The sequence below is a fragment of the Chlamydotis macqueenii genome, chromosome 1, assembly GCF_036417535.1.
Source record: "Chlamydotis macqueenii isolate bChlMac1 chromosome 1, bChlMac1.mat, whole genome shotgun sequence".
NCBI lineage: Eukaryota > Metazoa > Chordata > Aves > Otidiformes > Otididae > Chlamydotis > Chlamydotis macqueenii.
Genome location: NC_141556.1, coordinates 206,236,287 through 206,255,083, shown reverse-complemented (window position 1 = coordinate 206,255,083; position 18,797 = coordinate 206,236,287). Strand labels below are relative to the sequence as shown.

General features: G+C 39.2%; 2 protein-coding genes across 4 annotated transcripts in view; both read left to right on the top strand.

The window, feature by feature from the left end:
• The window catches only part of LOC104473524 (glutamate carboxypeptidase 2), a 29,299-nt gene extending 21,368 nt beyond the window's left edge, over positions 1-7,931 (top strand). For both annotated transcript variants that reach the window (XM_086742809.1, XM_086742819.1), the window contains exons 14-19: positions 11-102; positions 1,176-1,266; positions 2,062-2,326; positions 3,636-3,717; positions 5,383-5,475; positions 6,502-7,931. In XM_086742809.1, the coding sequence (XP_086598935.1) occupies positions 11-102; positions 1,176-1,266; positions 2,062-2,326; positions 3,636-3,717; positions 5,383-5,475; positions 6,502-6,691 (813 nt within the window). In that variant the 3' untranslated portion in view covers positions 6,692-7,931. The remainder of the gene's footprint in view (positions 1-10; positions 103-1,175; positions 1,267-2,061; positions 2,327-3,635; positions 3,718-5,382; positions 5,476-6,501) is intronic.
• Positions 7,932-14,331: 6,400 nt separating this feature from the next.
• Positions 14,332-18,797, top strand: part of NAALAD2 (N-acetylated alpha-linked acidic dipeptidase 2) — a 33,177-nt gene continuing 28,711 nt past the window's right edge. For both annotated transcript variants that reach the window (XM_086742789.1, XM_010116919.2), the window contains exons 1-2: positions 14,332-14,470; positions 15,999-16,110. In XM_086742789.1, coding sequence (XP_086598915.1) covers positions 14,389-14,470; positions 15,999-16,110 — 194 coding nt within the window. In that variant the 5' untranslated portion in view covers positions 14,332-14,388. The remainder of the gene's footprint in view (positions 14,471-15,998; positions 16,111-18,797) is intronic.

Sequence of the window (18,797 nt, the reverse complement as noted above, 5' to 3'; positions counted from 1 at the left end):
CTTTTTCTAGATACCAAGTCCTGATGAGGGGTTTGAAGGAAAATCTCTTTATGAGAGCTGGTATAAAAAAAATCCATCAAGAGAATATAAAGAGGTCCCCAGGTCAGTTACAAAAGAAAATAAATGATATACAAAAAGTTATTGTAACTTGTAAAGTGTGGATTTTAAGGAAATATCCACTTGAAAAACTGAGCATCTAAAAGAAATAGTGTGATTCTCAGCTGGTATAAATTTCAGAGTTTTATTGATTGCAGCGGACACACTACTGTACATCAGTTTTGTGAACTTGCCTTTGTGGCGTGAACAGGAGCCTTTATATATGAAAAGTAAAGTGTTGGTGTATTTTATAGAGTTTTAGACAAATAAAAGTAGTATGCACAAGCCAGCAGCAGGCACACAAGATGCTAACACAGCAACTTTCCCTTGCACTTGCTTCCAGTCTCCTGGAAGACCTCTGTGTTTGGGTGGCTAGGGAGCACACCAGGCAGGATTTTCTGACACTGTCCTTCAAATGTACTAAGGTTTCTCTGTAGAATCTAAAAGACTGATTCTATTCCATGAAGCCATGCTGGTACTGTTGTGATTTCTCTGAGTTGAGAGCTTGGGACAGTGGAAGTTGGAGGAAGGTCATTGGGTCTTCTCAATGATTAAAGATGATGAATTGAATTCTCCTCTTGAGAGTTTGATTTCTGTGACCCTGAGAATGATGACTCTGCTCCTCTGAGAATGCAATTGATGAGGTGCATGTAATGTAGGGGTCACAGGCAATTCATGGTATATTGACAGAAAGACCATGCTAGGGAAAGACTGTAGTGAGTGCAACTGCAGAATAAATAATTGCTACAGTAGAATCATAGAATGGTTTGGGTTGGAAGGGACCTTCAAAGGTTGTCTAGTCCAACCCCCCTGCAAGGACCAGGGACATCTCCAACCAAATCAGGTTGCTCAGAGCCTCATCCAATCTGGCATTGAATATTTCCAGGGATGGGGCATCCACCACCTCTCTGGGCAACCTGTTCCAGTGTTCCACCACCCTCATTGTAAAAATTTTTTTTTTTCTAATATCTAATCTGAATCTACCTCCCTCTATTTTAAAACTTCTAGTACTTGGAAGCAAACTAAAATTATACTTTAAGTATTGTTACTCAAGGCATTTTCTTCTTTCTTGTTTAAAGAATAAATAAGCTGGGTTCTGGCAATGACTTTGAAGTCTTTTTTCAACGTCTTGGCATTGCTTCAGGCAGAGCACGGTACAGTAAAAATTGGGTAAGTCTGTGTCATTTTGATTTTGTCTCCCCTGTAAGTGCCTGAATAATATCACCTTAATTGAGCTATTTAAAGTGCCAGCTCTTTGGAGTAATTCTGTTTAGTGTGTCAGAGTGGAGTCCCAGTTCATTACTAGAACTCTATGTGCTACTACAACACAAGTATTTAATAAATAGGAATGGTCAAGTTGATGTCAATCAGACAAAAGGACTTTTGCTCGGGGTAGATGGAAGTGCTCAAAATTACCCTCATGAAGGCCTATGAGTGGCTTATGATGACTTTTGAATTATTTGTAATAATTTGTGAAGCTTTGAATTCAAAATGGTTCATGTTTTATGGAAAATATGAGTTTGACTCTGAAACATAGTGTGAGATCAGACTAATTGAGAAATGTTCAAGGAGCAATCTATTCAATGTGGTCTTTCCCTCTGAAAAGGCGTATCAAAAGATACAAAGAGAAATGACTGTTGAGGTCCAATCAAAGAGAGGAAGGGCAATCTCACCTTAATTTAGCCAACTGAAAGTTATGTATCTGTTTTTAGCTACCTCCTTTAGGCTCTGCACGTGGTCAGTGGAGAGAAACATCTCCAAATGACTGTTGATCTCATTGTACATTGATGTCTAAGAGAGCCACCACTGAGCAGTTCTCATTTGACTGTCTGTCATGGCTAGATAGGACTAGTGTGACCTTAAAGCTTAACTTTACAGTGCCTTGAATCCTGCAGCAAAGATTTTCAAGCAAAGCTGAAGTATCCACAGATGAATAATGGTTTTGTTTGGGTTTGCTTGTTTCAGAATGTAGAAAAATATAGCAGCTATCCGGTTTACCACAGTGTCTATGAAACCTATGAAATTGTGGAGAGGTTTTATGATCCGACTTTCAAGAATCATCTGACAGTAGCTCAGGTACGAGGAGGGCTGGTGTTTGAATTGGCCAACTCCATCGTGCTTCCTTTCGACTGTAGAGATTATGCATCAGCTGTCAGCAACTATGCTCGTGTCATCTATAATTTGTCAAGGAATCATGAAGAGGAGCTGGCAACATACAATGTATCCTTTGGTATGTACAGTTCTTTCATTTCGCTCCTCTGTTAATGCTAGCGGTGTCTTGTCTTAATGTATGTCTTAGTCATCGCCTGGTATTTACCTTGTGCTGTATGAACAGTAAATACAAGCCACACCCTCCAATAGTTTGAATTTTGAGTATTTTGTCACTAGTATGCCTGTGTAGAGACTATGCCACTGCCAAGGAGAGCTAACACTTACAGTCGCATGTTCTTTGATCTGTGTATAGTTCACCAGTGTTGGCAACAAGATATTTTTGTCTTGATCCCTAGTAAAATTCACACTACTTTGCAGCTTATGGTGTTGGATAATTCTGTGTCCAGCACTGATCATAGGATCATAGGATAATTAGGGTTAGAAGGATCCTGCCCAAGGCAGGGTCAGCTCTGAGGTCAGACCAGGTTGCTCAGAGCTTTATCCCATCTGGTCTTGAAAACCAAGACTACAGAACCTCTTTGGACCACTGTGCTTGACTGTCCTCAGGGTAAAAAGAATCTCCTCATATCCAGTCAGAACTTCTCTAGTTTCAGTTTATGAGCAGACGATGGCAGGTGCTAGCACCATGAGAAGTTTCCCTTGGGGCTTGGTCAGGCAGGAATGGTGCATCCCTATGCCACAATAGGGATTTGTGCTGGCATGTGAAATTTTATTTCATGTTATAGGGATTCACAATATGCCTCCTGCCTGAGAAGCTTTTGTTTTATTGGCAACATTATAGAGTATTCATTGGCTGCTAATGACCAATATCAGGTACATGTGCCTGCACATGTGTGCACACACACACATATACTCTCAGTCTTTCTCAAAACTCTGTGTGGAGGGACATACCAGTAAAATACAGGTTGTTGGGATTTATAAAATCCCAGACCTACTTGAACAGTCTGTCAGTCCATGCTCTAATTTTTGGTATTTCTGTACATTCTTCAAGTAGCAAATAGAATCATAGAATCATAGAATGGTTAGGGTTGGAAGGGACCTTCAAAGGTCATCTAGTCCAACCCCCCTGCAAGGACCAGGGACATGCCCGACTAGATCAGGTTGCTCAGAGCCTAATCCAACCTGGCCTTGAACTATATTCACAAAAATACTGATTTCTATTGTTTCCAAGACAAGTTTTCACAAAAAATTGCATAGTTGTTAATGTAGGAATATGGGATCGTCTGATTTTCATTCAGTGGGAACTGACAGATCATGATCACAGTGAAAGATAAAGCTTTAATTTGAAGAATTTGATTTGTTAAATGATTCCTTCAGAATTTGATGTTAAATACTTCCTTCCTGCTCCCCTTCCTGCTTCCCTCCAGATGCTCTCTTTTCAGCTGTGAAGAATTTTACAGAAGTTACTACTAGCTTTCATCAAAGACTGCAACAAATAGATACCAATAAGTAAGTTTAACTCTTTTTTTCCTTCCAGTCAAATACTACATGTAGTCTTCACTTGCATTTGGTCCCCTGAGTAACCTGGGTGACAAATGACTGTCAAAAATTTATTTCATTATAAGTCATTATAGACTCTTGTCTTTAGGAATCTTGTTACTCTAGGAAACAAAGTACAGAAATGTTGAATTAGTGGACATCAGACACTGCAGAGCCTGGGCATCTAGCCATGTTAGGTTCAGAAAGTGTCCAAGCTAATTAATGTCAATTCTTGATGGGTTTTTGTTGAGGAGCAGTGCCAGTATAATACATGGATGTGACTGGAAAGCTGATTAGCAGGAGCAGAGCCAACTCAGGTGTGTAAGTCCCTCTAAGTAGAGACACGTCCTAAGATTTTGTTATGGGATGATCAGTAAAGAACAAATGTGGACCTGTGGTCTTTGTTTGCCAGCACTCTCGTTTTCAAGATACTGATACCACTTAATTAAAAAAAAGAAAAAAAAAAAAAAAGCTGTACCATGTTTGTAGTTGTGGCAAGCTTTTTGATGAGCTTTCAAAAAATTCTATGCACTAGCTATGCCAAAAGGCTTAACTTGCCCGTGACTTAATTCTTAATTTATTCTTTGCAGGCCATGCCCAGAATGAGAAACCAAGCTTCCTTTTATATATGTGTATGTTACATTTCCTGTGAAGAACCCCATTTAGCCATATGCTTACCCTTATGGAAGACTAAGTGAGAATAAAAGGCATCTTTTTAATGGCAACAACTTTCAAGATAAATGAGTTAACAATAATTTCTTATGTAAAATATGACATTTATGACATATGACATATGTGTGACATTATCAAAATGGTTTCATCAATGGATGGCCTAAATCTAACCATTAATTCAATCAACCAGTTTTGGTTTCCGTTTATACCAATGTAAACTTGAAACAATTTCATTGATGGTAGCAGAGTTACTCCAGGCTTGCTGTGATACAGATTTTACCAGTTTTTGTTGGTGAATGCCTTTGAAGCTCTACAATAAGTTGCTCTTGATGTAAACTACCAAACCCACATATATTCAGTATAATCTTCACAGTTCTTTTATTTGTTAAGCATCAGTAGTGTGCTCAGGGCTATTCAAAGCACACAGACACAGATGGTCTCTGCTCTAGGGAATTTACAATCTGCTGTCAAAAAACCACAATTCTTGGATGATTCAAAAGCTGATTTTAACATCACAAGGTTCCTGTTTCTCAGATGTTGTGGTTTTACATAAAAATAAATGTGATTTCATTTAAGTAATTTGCAGCTGGCTGGCTTTGTGGAAAATAGTCTTTAGAAAACTGTCGTGAGAGTGGTCTGCCTAAGCATCCTAATGAAAAGGAGCTAAAGGAACAAGATGCAACATGAGATAAAATACCTGGAAGTCTCTGTCTTCTTTGACACTATTACTTGGCCTTTAAAAACAACTTTAAGGAACTTTTCAGGTTATTAACCAGAATATCTCATGATACAGATTAGCATAATTCTGTTGTGCAAGTTAGCTGACATGGGCTGTGTTTTGAGCTACATTTTAAGTTCTTGGATCTACTGTCCTTCATAAATCCAGAGCTGTGTACAATGGGGTGTGGGATGAGAGTGGGCCAAATACTCTATAGCTAACATATTCCTCTCTTTTCTTTTTAGCCTACTTGCAGTCAGATCACTAAATGATCAGCTCATGTTTCTAGAAAGGGCTTTCATTGATCCTCTTGGATTACCTGGCAGGCCATTCTATAGGTAAGAAAGGCTTATTTTTCACTTTCTGCCTGGAGTACTCTATGGGAATTCCTTTAAGTTTTACAGGTCTCTAAATGGAATTGTCATGATTTTATTAACCATAGTAAAAAGTAGATTAAACAAGATAAATAAGATGGAAAAGGGGAAACAACATTAGGGAAAACTTCAGTGAGATACACTATACAGAATCAGAAAAAGTCTTATTGCAAGCCTGTTCGGATCAGTAAACCCATTTCCATTGATTTCTGTGGGCTTCTAAACAGATCTAAAAGTTTGACCCCGGACTCAGTTCAAGTAATTTCAGTGGTAAAGGATCTTTAGGAAGTTATTATGATTTGAAAGTGAAACAACATATAATTGAAGTATCTACAGTTTGATCGATTATAGCAGAACAGTCGTGCTAGCAAATACAGTGTAGAGGGCAGTACTTCAGCAGCAGTGAAGTGAATTCAGTAGTTCTCTCATCCAGTTCAAGAAGTTAATATTGTTTAAGAGGCAGAAAAGTCAAGTCTAGTTTTCTGGTCCTTCTACCAGTCTGAATAATTCAGAACAGTAATCTTTCCACTAAAAACTCTAGAAAGAGAACTTAAGATCTACAGCTGTTGTACCTCTCATAGCTTCTGATTAAAATCTGTTGAGAACAGTCTCTTGTTACAGCATCAGCTTTCCTACCTCAAAGAATGCCTGTATCTGTTGGAGATTGTGTATATCAGTTAGAAAAGAAGCTGACTTTTTTCTGTCTTTCAGTTTCATCTAAAATGAGGGAAAGGAAAATACTTTAGTCAACTTTTATCTCAAGTCTTCTTAGCTACAAAGTTCTGGAATTCATGTGGAATAATGTAACTTATGTAATTTTCTTACTTCTTAGATTATAGGTACTATTGCTACAATAATGTTATTTATTTACATCTTCAGTGTCAAGAATTTAACACTGATACAGAAACAGATTAGTTTTATTCAGAAAATAATATATTTCATTTTCCTAATACAGAATATTATTATTTTTTTCCCTCAACTTCCCTACAGACATATTATCTTTGCTCCAAGCAGCCATAATAAGTATGCAGGAGAATCGTTCCCAGGGATCTATGATGCCATGTTTGACATTAAAAACAAAGCTGATCAACATGAAGCCTGGGAAGAAGTTAAGAGGCAGATTTCCATTGCAGCCTTCACTGTACAGGGAGCAGCAGAAACACTGAAAGAAGTAGCATAAATATCAACAGCATAATAATCAACGAAGACTACATATGACAGAATGCATGAAGCCTTAAAAACAGAGCATTTAGAAGCACTAGGAGGATTATTACAAAGAATGCAAAATTAGAAAAATCTTGTTCTTTGCAAATAATATAACCAAGTGGAATGCATTTAGCAGTGCTAACAAGGTAATGTACTCCATTCGGAAAGCTTTCGATAACTTCTGAAGAGAGAGTCAAAAAGTTTAACGTTTTCTCTCAGCCTCACATTTTAAAAATTACTAACCACTGGATTTACTTTCAGAGCTTTGAATTTTGCTAGCTTGATTATTATAGGACTACTCATAGTCAGTTAGGAAACCAGAAGTCATTTCATGTGTCTATCAGTTTCTAATTTTGTTGTTGACTTTTTATTATTTACCTTGGAGTTGCAAAATTATACTCCAAGGTAGCCCTTTCAGCTCTCCTTCTGCACAAAGAATCATGTATGAAGATGGAAAAACTGTCACATACTGTGTAAGAGATGTATAATGATCATAACAAGCTTTGGGCAGCCAGCCCAGAATACTCACCCATGACATTCTTCTCTTCACATGCTGAGTCTTGCAGCTGTTTGCAAATAAAATTAAGCAACAAGCCTTCTAGTCACTGGAGTAAAAACAAGGCAATACATCTTGTCAGACATAAAATCATCTCACAAAACATGTCCTGCGAGATGAAGACTTCTATTCTTTTATCCAGAATCTGCCCCTGCCTTGTCCATATTAAGATGTTTTTAATATGAAGACAATTAGAAGCAAAGAAAATTAATCATGTCCTTAGTTTGAAAGGATACCACATTATTACCATCTTTGAAGAGTCTGTATTTCTGATTTTGGTGTGCAGTTTATTCTTATGACAGACTGCTCAGAAGACTACAATGGGATAACGAAGATCAGACAGAGAAGACTTGGAAAATCAAATCCCTTCATCTGAGACACTGCCACTAGAGGATTACTAACCTCTTGTATGATTTGGTCTGCCATTTCAGCTGAGGCCTCCACCATGTCTTAGAAGACTGTCCCATGATCTGATGGATTTCAGTGTCATAGCAGATTTTTCTTCTTTTCCACAAGACCTCATTTATTCATAAATATTTCTACTCTTCACATTAAAACTCTCTAGGCAAGTTACTATAATTAAGTCATTGTTTTACTTAGCTGTTGATTTTTCTTGTAAAATAATCCAATTTTCCAGATAATGGGAAATGCTTCTGCACTCACAGTTGTTGCTCAGTGATTTTCGTATTTTTGTGAAAGTGATTGGAGTAAAACCCTAGAGACATGTCTTCCCCCAAATCTAGTTGTGCTGATGGGAGACATTGCTGTCTCTAACTATTTTATTGCTGCTGGCTGCTCCACTGCTCCTTTTGCCAATGGAGAATCCACCACTGAAAAAATTGGTCAGGTTAGTTTAGGTCATCAGTTAGGCTAAAAAGCCATATATCAAAATATGTCACTAAGATTATGAGTGCTAAACCAAGAGGAAAAAAAAATGAAAGAAAATTGTATATGCAATGAGAAATGTTGTTTCACATGAGTCATTTACTAGGATGCTACAGAGAAGCCAGTGTCACATTTCACATTTATGAACAAAATCAGACCAACTGACATGTGCCAGCAAATGAAGACATCTAGTTCCTACCAGACAAGTGGAGCACAATGCTTGGATAAATAAGTAATATGCGTTAAAAGCACTATCTGTTGATATGTTCTTGCAGACTCTGTAGATGCACTGAGAAACATTTTCAGTCCATTGATTCTTAGAGCTCAAAAAACTCTCTGGGCCAGCCTCATGAGCAAGGAGGTGTATGCTCTGAAGCAGTCTGCTAAGGAAAGGCAGACAACGAGAAGCCAGATACAGGAATAACTACTTTCTAAACATCTGTGTTTTTTGTTAGATCTGCCAGAGTATCTCAGGGGCATAGCTATTAGCTAACTCAAGCCCTGACTGTGAAATCCTTTCCTACACAAGAAATCCAGATAAGGTTTGTGTGCTAATTCTCCTTCAGTGAAGTATAACTTGAAACAACATAAAAAAGTCTTTTTATTTTTTCTAGGTTTCTACAGTGAGTTTACCAGATTAGCTGTTTTGTCTCTCAAGCTTTGATATTATTCCATAGGAAATGGCCAGCAAAGACTGTTGAATTAAGTAAAAAAAAAAAAAGTTATTAACAGGAACAAAACCCCAAATCAACTAAGTATGTTGAATTTATAGTTTATTGATCATCTAACATGAGCCAGTTGTTTGTGTACATACAGATGTTTTCAAATAAAGATGACCATTAGCAGAGTTAGAATCATAGAATGGTTTTGATTGGAAGGGACCTTCAAAGGCCATCCAGTCCAACCCCCCTGCAAGGAGCAGGGACATCTCCAACCAGATCAGGTTGCTCAGAGCTCCATCCAACCTGACCTTGAATGTTTCCAGGGATGGAGCATCTACCACCTCTCTGGGCATCCTGTGTCAGTGTTCCACTACCCTTATTGTAAAAATTGTTTTTCCTTACATCCAGTCTGAGTCTACCTCCCTCTAGTTTAAAACCATTACCGCTTGTCCTGGCACAACAGGCCCTGCTAAAGAGTTTCTCCCCGAGTTGTTCACTGTAATCAACTTTTAGTTCTTTTATTTTCTAAATATGCTGTAATTAATCCTTGGAAGAACTAAGACCCTAATTCCAGATAGCTCCTTGCAAACACTCATTTGGCTTTTACAGTTACTGCAGACAAACTCACTGGGTCATTGATTTATATACAGCAGCAAATGACTTAATTGCAAGACAAGAGCTTTAGAAGTGTTTAGTAAGCGGAGGGAGGAACCTAGTGGGCACAGTGGCATTGTTGAGAACATCCTTCCCAATTTCAGCAATAATGTTAAAGAATCTGGAGGTAAAATGAAAAAGGAACAGTATTTTTTGAAGAAAGTACTTCCTATCATATGATCACAAGTTGGATGCTGTCTAAATTTTCCAAAGAACTCCGTACAATGAGTATGCACTAAGAGTCTAAATCAGGTGAAATGAAGGCATACCCAGGAGTGGAAAAGGTAGGAACTATACTTGTATTAAAGTGAATCCTCGCTGTCATGAAACCAGCAATATCAATGTTACTTTGACTGGAAAGTCTGTTGACCTGGCACTGTAATTTCTAAATTAAGATGCTGTTGACACAGATCTTGCTGCAAATGTTGGCCTAGCTGAGATAGAGCAATCACTGGTAGTCAAGATCTTTGAGACAGGACCTGAGCTGTTTGAGATATGCTGTTGGACGACAGATAATACCGTGGTGGAGCAGAGCAGCCAACTCTCACAGCTGCAGTCAGAGTAGATTGTATTCTTTCACTTGATGGACAGCAGCTCCCCAGGGCAGGGGATTGTAATGAATGGAAGAATATCACACAATCATAGGATCATAGGGTTGGAAGAGAACTGAGGAGCTCTCGAGTCCAAACTCCTGCTCAAAGCAGGGTAAGCTCCAAGGTCAGACCACGTTGCGCAGAGTTTTATCAAGTCCAGTCTTGAAAAATCTCCAAGTATGGAGACTCCATAACCTCTCTGTGCAACATATTCCAGTGCTTCACTGCCCTCATGGTGGAAAAGCTTTCCCTTATATCTACACAGAACCTCTTGTTTCAGTTTATGGCTGTTGTTTCTCATCCTCCTGTCATGCACCACTGAAAAGGCTGGCTCTGTCTTAAGAAACTTGTTGTGCATGCTGGAAGATATAATTTAGTTTATGTTTAATGCACAGTCCTTTACTCTCTCTGCCTCACTGGGTACATTCCTCTTGTAGAAGAAAGGGTCAAAGTTTGCAAGCTGAACTTGTCAGCTGCCAGCAATGTAAACTTTATTTTAGCTGGAATCTGATAATGGGCTCTTGAAGTTCAAGGTAACAGACTCTGACTCAAAGCTTCAAAATCTACTAGTCTTTTAATCTGATAGTCAGATAGACTGCAGAGGACATGATAGAGTTCTGGAGGACTGTAACTGGTGGAGTCAGAAGGAAACTACGGATTTGAAATCGTGGTTGAGCATTCCCCTGTTGCCATTTTTCCTGCAAGAGCTCCCTTTCCCACAAAGCGAGGCACTTTGATCTCTCAAGCCACAAGTTCAACCTTTAGTCAAACAATAGGTGAGACGGCAGAACAGTAGCGTAACTTTCTTACTGCAGATATTAACCTTTGGGGCCCAGAGGCTGAGCAGCTACAACCCACAGTTTACAAGCCCTAGCATTTGTTCTGTATGTTTTCCTGTACTGTTGCTGGTTTTGCTCATTGGCTGCATAGCATAATTATGGATTCAACACACACAAACATGCTAATTTTGCATTTGGCATGCGTATCCTTGTTTTTTGGTGGTTTTTTTTTTTTCTTAGCTAAGTAGAATATATGTAGCTATCTGCGAGTTCTGCTAGCTTCAGCTAAACCTCACTCTTGTTTTCACTCTCAACATGAGCAATTCTCACTGCTCCTGAGCTCAATATGAGGCCTGTGCAGTAACTGATAGTTTTCTTGCTAATTTTAAAAGTGATATGAATTTAAAGAAGTACTGTGTGTTCAGGAGTTAGTTTGCGATTTGGACCTTTTTTGCCATTCTCTCATCTGATCTGAGTGATTTTTGTGACTACTTAGGACCAGTTTTATCTCCCATCATCCTCAAGTCTTAACTTTCGTCAAACTTAGGCTAAGGTTGGTATTTTCAGCATTGAATTAATATCCAGCTACTATCAGAGAAACAGTCTTAGCAGGTTCTTGCACTTATAACATCTTAGTTCTAGCAGGAAAAGCCTCATGTAAAACAGTAGAGTGACCAATGGATGTGGTTTTGATTTGGTCAGGTAGTGCCTCAGAGAGATGAGTCTTGCGGGATACTGATCATCTTAACAGCTCTGAGCGCTCTCCTTGGCTGTGAAGTGAAATGCTCAGTAACAGCTAAGAGTGAGATGAGGTTTATTTTGGAGCAGCTTCTTCCACCTCCTCACAGATGTGACTTTGCATTCCAAGCGTGCTGTACTTCAGATCTCTGAGCCAGATGTCAGGCTCATTTTTCTCTGGCTCCAGTTAATCTGAGGAGCATTTGTAAGACATGATACTACGACTTTGGCTTTGTGATTTAGTAATATGTGTAGCACGTTATTTAGGCCATGTCCCAAGACTTCGGAAGCAGTGAACATAGAGGATAGATGCTGCATTCCTTATGCTGCCTCTATGGAACTGGTAGTACCAGCAAAGTGGAGAAAGTAAAAAGGTACAGAAACAAAAAGAGCAGGACCAGAAAGGAGCAGCAAAATAATGCTAAAAAGAATCCCCATTTACAGCCCTGACACTGAGGAAAATGGAAGCTGGTATAGGAGGAGGTGGCTTTATTCTCCCTCCCTTCTTTTGGAAAACTTAGTTCTAGCTGCTCAATGGTATTTATTTAGCCTGTATATGCTGTTTTGCTTATCTTCCCAGGAAGTGTGTACAGATAGCTCAGGGATCCTTTTGCAACATATCAGCAAGCAGTTTCAAATATCTAGGTATAAATTGGGCATGAGCCAAGAGGGACAACAAAAATCCTTGTGTAGTAATGTCACTCCTTACACTGGCCTTCACAGCATACTGAACTGATTCATAGACTAGAATAGAAGAGTTGGGATTAGAAGGGACCTTTAAAGGTCATCTAGTCCAACTCCCCTGCAAGGAGCAGGGACATCTTGGACTAGATCAGGTTGCTCAGAGCCCCGTCCAACTTGGCCTTGAATATTGCCAGGGATGGGGCATCCACCACCTCTCTGGGCAAAATGTTCCAGTGTTCCGCCACACTTACTGTAAATATTTGTTTCCTTCTATCTAATCTAAATCTAACCCCTTCTAGTATAAAAACATTACCCCTCGTCCTATCTCAACAGGCCCTGCTAAAAAGTTTCTCCCATCTTTCCTGTAGGCCCCCTTTAGGCACTGGAAAGCGGCTGGAAGGACTCCCTGGAGCCTTTTCTTCTCCAGGCTGAACAGCCCCAACTCTCAGCCTGTCCTCATAGGAGAGGTGCTCCAGCCCTATGATCATCTTTGTGGCCTCTTCTGGGCTCGCTCCAACAGGTCTATTTTAAGTGGTAGAAGCCATTTAGTTGCTTCTATTATTCAACCTCAGCATTGCTAATGCCCTTGTCACTTTAAAAAGATGTAGGCATAGAAATAAATACATTTCATAATTTTCACTGTTGCTATTCTTACCTTCTTCCTCCACTGATGTTACCATCATGTGAGGTCTAATTTAGACAGTAATCTTCAAAAGCCCTTGTCACTTTACTGTCTATTATGTGCCAGTCCTACACCTGTGGTGCTATATAAATGGTAATAACACATCAATATGTTCATTCTTTATAAGTTCTGTAGGTGGAATTCCATCTGGTTTGTATATGTCAAGTGAGATGTTGGTGTGAAAAGTCCTCACTGTTCAGAATTTGTGATGGCTTATGAGCAGTTGGGAAATGACAGAAAAAAAGAGATCACAAAACTGGACGTGCTTGTCATTTGAACAAAGATATCCAGATATATGCCTAAGGCAGTGGCTGTGACTGGTGCAGAGTACCGAAGTGGTGTAATTCTTCTGTAATCTCTGAAAAGCCTTAGTGAAGTAGTTAGGACATTAACCAGTCTTTTCAGCTGTTTCTGAATGTTTTCAGTTCAACCTAGTCTGTTTAAGAAGGTTTTGATACTTGGAGCACTGCCATTTCTTTCACAAGATGTTTCAGCTTTGGACTCTTTTGGGAATGAGTGGTAAGAACTCAGAGCATGTCCAGGCTCCCAGAAAAGCTTTCCTCCCTTCAGCCAGATAACTGGTCTCAGATGGGCAGGTCCTCAGTTCCAGAAAGATGAATCTTGGGCTTCCACGTAGCCGAGCAGGAACTCACCAGCAGGGAGTGATGTCCAGGGCCAGGGTAAGTTTGTACAAAATATGATAATTCTATGGTTCTACAAAAATATCTTGACTATTCCCTGGGCTGAAGTTGTGTCCTTTCCCATGAGATTCTGAAGAACTTGGCTGAGTTAGACCAGGAAAACTACGTCCTAAGAACTTTGTAATCCAAAAAGTAAAAAGCTAGAGAGTATAAGAAATAGTTTAGCAACTTTTCTGAGTTGCAAATTGGATGACGTCTGGAAGTGTCCCCATTGGCTCATCTTGTATTCTGAGCTGCTCTTAAGTATTCGTCACTTGCCAAGGATTAACGTAACCATGGATTACAAAGAGGAGCAATTCTGTTCTTCCTTGGTAAAGAGAAAACAAGTTTTCCCTTCCTGCATTTCATCTCTTGGCCGCTTTCACTGGAACAAATACTGCTTGTGATTAAGCCTAAAATAAGAAGTTTCAAAACTGGAAAGTCCTGATAATAGAAATCAGCCACTTATGCATTGCTTGGTGCAAAATCTAGATGCATATTTGTTACAGAGATACACATACAGCTACACACAGGCTGTCTTATGAAGTGAGACTAAGAAATTGAAATGTTTTATTGCACTCAGAAAATCATATCATCGTCATCCAGGGATTAAGGCTGGTCAGGCAGGAGGAGAGCTGAGAATCACAGAAACCAGGGAAGCCCTGGGACTGAGGGTGGGAGGAGGAAGAGGAGGAGGAGGAGGAAGGCAGCTGCTTGCTTTCCCTCCTCGCAGCCTGCAGAGCTGCCGGACACCGGCTATGGCCAGGAGCAAGGCCACCCTCTGCACGTGGCTAGGCTGCCCCGCGCTGCTGGGCTGTTTCTTGCTGGGCTTTTTTGCAGGTGAGTACAGAGACACCGGGGCTCAGCCTTTGCACTCCACGAATACTTATGCACGGCCCCTGTTGTGGTAAACTCCCCTTCAGGGAGCTTTTACTGCTTTTTAGGGACATTATAAAATACCTGTCTCACTGTTTTTCTGTAAGTTGTTCTCTCCAGCCATTTTGGTCTTTAGAGAGTGAGGAGTGTAGCGGGTGTGTGCTTCAGCCTGAGACGAGCCCCAGTGAATTGAGAGCCTCCCGTAACGGGCAGTCAGACGCTCAAAGAGGAGAGATTAATAGAAAAGTTTGAGGCTTTTATGATTGCAAAACCTCCAGGGTTATTTTTTTTATTTGCATTTCCTGATTTTTACTGAAGATCTATTTAAATGCTCCTATTCAGTTGCTGGTTTAGAAATCAAGGGCAGAATGCAGAGGAGGAGTTCTGACTGACAGCCAAGAGTGGAGTTGCTGAATTTTCCATCATGTACAATGAACTTTGCTAGAACATTAGATTATTTTCTGCAGTCCCTTGCAACATTTGATTTTGAGTCTAAAATTCCATGTCTGCATCTGTCCTTTTAAAACTTGTGTTGTAGCACACACCTAAGGCTAAAGCATGAAAGAAAAATCCATGAGGATTATTAGATATAAAAAACATTAGTTTGATTTAGGAGATCCTGGAGCTGCAAATTTCTAGTGCTTGTGCTATTCTTACATATTTCCCTAAACATCATCTTTTGGCCATGCTCCAAGAGAAGTTAGTGGGCAAGACGGAACTTTGCTCTGATCCAGTACCACTGTTACGTTCAGAGTGTTACTACAATTGCATTTAAGTCTAACAGGTCATATATATTGTGTATGTGACAGCACAGATACTTGGCTTTACTATTATAGTTCTGCCAGTTTGGGATTTTCTAGCTATAATAGTAAAAAGATTTGATTTTGTCAAAAATAAATGCAGATGGTTGATATACTCTCTCCTTTTAGATTTATGGCAACTGAAAAATCTTTAACTTTTTAAAACTGACTTAGGTCACAGTTAACTTTATTCCTTTAATTATTAAGTAGACTAACCCCATCCTTCGCCAAATCTGTAGCTATTGTAATGCTGGCAGGGTGACTTGAGTCCTAGACCTTCACTTTAAATAAATTATGCACATATTTTAAAATATATGTATAAATTAAATAAGATAATTTCATTATGAGTGTCAGGAGTTCAATCCTCCCATTGCAAACAGTTAATTGACAATTTAAACTATAATTTAAAATTAAGGAATCTGCCTTCAAAAAGGGACTGTATTTACCAGAGGTTTAGAGTGTGCCGTTTTAATTATGTCACTTTTTTTTTTTGCAATTCAATCAATGAAATGTATTTTACTTTTCTGTTTCACTTCTGTGTTTGAGTCAGTGAACACTGACAGAGGGTGCTCTAAGCCCTGTTCATCCTCGTGGTTTTAATGAGACTGTTCAGTACTTTAGGCTGCACATGGGCTCAAATATGTGAGGACCGGGGTTCTTGCTGAGCAGGAAGCTTTTTAAATGTGTTTCAGGATGGTTTACAAAGCCGACCGAAAAAGCCCCCAACTCTTCAGCTGTCTATCAAAATGTGAGACAGAAACTTGTGGCTGAAATGAAAGCAGAAAACATCAAGCAATTCCTTCGGTAAGCCCTGTGCATCTTGTTTTTTGAATAATTTTAGCAGTCACAAAATCACAGAAAGTGCTAACATTGGCTCCAAGGAACAGCCTCTGAAAGCAGAGCTGTTAAGATGCTTTGGGGAATGAGGGATGAGGGATGTCTGGGGGAAGGAGAAAGGAGCGACTCACAACCCTTCTGTTTCCCCCCCTCCCCGTTTTTGAAGTTACCTGTCTGGAGTGGTTGTACGGTTAAGTGTGCTTCCCTCAAGCCGCATTACTGTCAGTGTCTATCGTGCTTTTTTATTATGATTTTCCACAGACTTGATTTAATGCAGTGTAAGTCTCTGGTTTTTCCTCAGAAGTGTCTGAAGCTCTAACATCAGATAACTTTGCTTTCTCTTAGACTGACGTAATTTTACTGTATTTGGGATACACTGATTGCTATTAATTACACTTGATTGATAATCTGTCCAATGTCTCCTTAAACTTTCAGTTTGAGCAGCTAGTCTAAGTAGAAAATGAATGTATTAAAATGTAGTATTAAAAATGCTACAAAATTTGCGTGGCACTGAGTTGTATGTATACTTGCAACTCATGATTCCTTTAGTGTAGCCTTATTGGATAATGTGCTGTTAACTGGATGCTTGAGATCCCATTATACCCTGTCTTCTGTTCCAGAAGGTGAAGAGCCCTGTCCATGCACAGTGTGTGTGTATGGTTGGTTAAGTCTTGCATGATGTAATTGTTATTAAATGTACTTTTTTTTTTGCATCGTAGTGCATCCACATTGTTCTTTCAAAACCTCTAAAATGTGAGCAATATAGAAATACCTTATTGTTTTGCTGTGTATTCCACTGGAAATGAAAAAAAAAATCATTATTGTGTATATTTGTATCTTCTACAGAGGAACAAATATATTCAAACAAAAAGTAAACAAATATAAACTAAACCTCTGGTTAGTAACATGCTGGTATTCAGCATGTAAGTCAGCAGCTGCATCATAAACATGAAAGGATTACTGACAAATTTGATTTCTGCACATTTATTCTAAACCCAAAAGGCTTAATTTCTAACATCAATTAGCTTTTTAAGTCTGTAGGCCTTATCTTATTTTGTATTTGTTACTCTCAGTAGATTGGAGAGTTCCTGAAGATTATGTTTGAGTGAGAGTCTAAGCAACATAGAGATTGACAACAGCATGAAATAGCTCTGCAATTATGCTAAAATAGGGCCATAGGGTATTAATGGTATCTAGTTTGTCTGCTTGCTTTGATTTGAGCCAAATGCTTCATACTGGTGATTTTTTTCCTAAATTCAAATTAAAAGCAGGAACTGTATAAAAAATATATTAATACGCTATCCAAAAAGTTTGTTAAAAGCATAAAAAATGTCAACTTGAGAATTTTGATCCATATTCTTAGTTTTTCACATTACTAAATCTGCTCTTATCAAGTGAGGAAAAAAATATGAGTCTCAGAAAATACAGGCACTTTGACTTTAGCCTTGAATCATAGCTCTGGAAAGGTTGAAACTGGAAGTGAAAAATTGAAAAAAGGCATTGTGTTGTTCAGTGTATTTTTCCTTACAACATATGTAGCATTTAACTAGAGTACTTAAGGAATTAAAAGGTACTTAAAATACTCCAGAGAATTCAAGTGCGAGAAGTCAGGCAACAAGCTTTGGCAAGGGTTTCTTCTGAACCTCGATGCATACTCGCACAGTTTAAAGAGAGGCAAAGACAACAGCAGAGAGCAGAAGGTTGTGGTCTGCATAGAGAATCTGGATGCATTCGAATCCAGGGGGGCAGGTGGGGTTCACATGAAAGACTTGTGATTGCAAGGCTGCTGTCTGTGAGAAGTTCTGGTGTTTGGAGGAGATCCCTGGTGGCTGAAAAAGGCTGAAGTTCTGCCCATCATTAAGTAAGGTAAGAAGGACAACCTGGGGGCACTATGGGCAGGTCATCTTCACTTCATTCCCTGGAAGGGTGACCAATCATCCTTCTGGAGTCTGTTTCCAAACACATGAAGGACATGAAGACAGTTAGGAGCAGTCAGCATTTTTTACTGTGTTTATATGATCACCCTGATCAGAGTGATTGTCTTCTCTAAGGAGTTGAGTGCCTATGTGTATCAGTGGTGATGTTACAGTGACTGTGACATCCTTGACTTCAACAAGGCTTTGGACATCGTCTCCCGCAGCGTTCTCATTGGAAGCTGAAGAAGCACAAACTGAAGAACAAGTTGTTCAACATGGGTTGAAAATAGACTGAACTGACAGGTTGAAGTGGTACTAATCATGGTATTTGGTACCACTAATTAATGGTAATAAATGGTATCTGAAATCCATGGGGCAGCCATTAACAAGCAGCCTGTTGGGAATTGGAAGCTGGTGCTTAGTACCTGGCTGACTGACCAGCTTTCAGCGTAACTCATTTGTTCACTGGGCCAAAGAAATTGTAGACAGGTTTCTGTAGGGTAGCCCAGAGGGGCTTGATGTTTTTTCTGACTGTCACTGTTATGTGTTATATCTGATCTGGATGTAAATATTGTTAAGAAGCCTTTTATTATTCAGGCTTTTGAATAAGAAAAAAAAGAAATTTGTGCAAATAATTTAAGAAAATTATTTTCAAGTTAAACTTACATGTTATGCCAACAATGTACAAACCCATCATCAGATACCAGAATTATATGGAGGGCTCCTTTCTGAACGTGT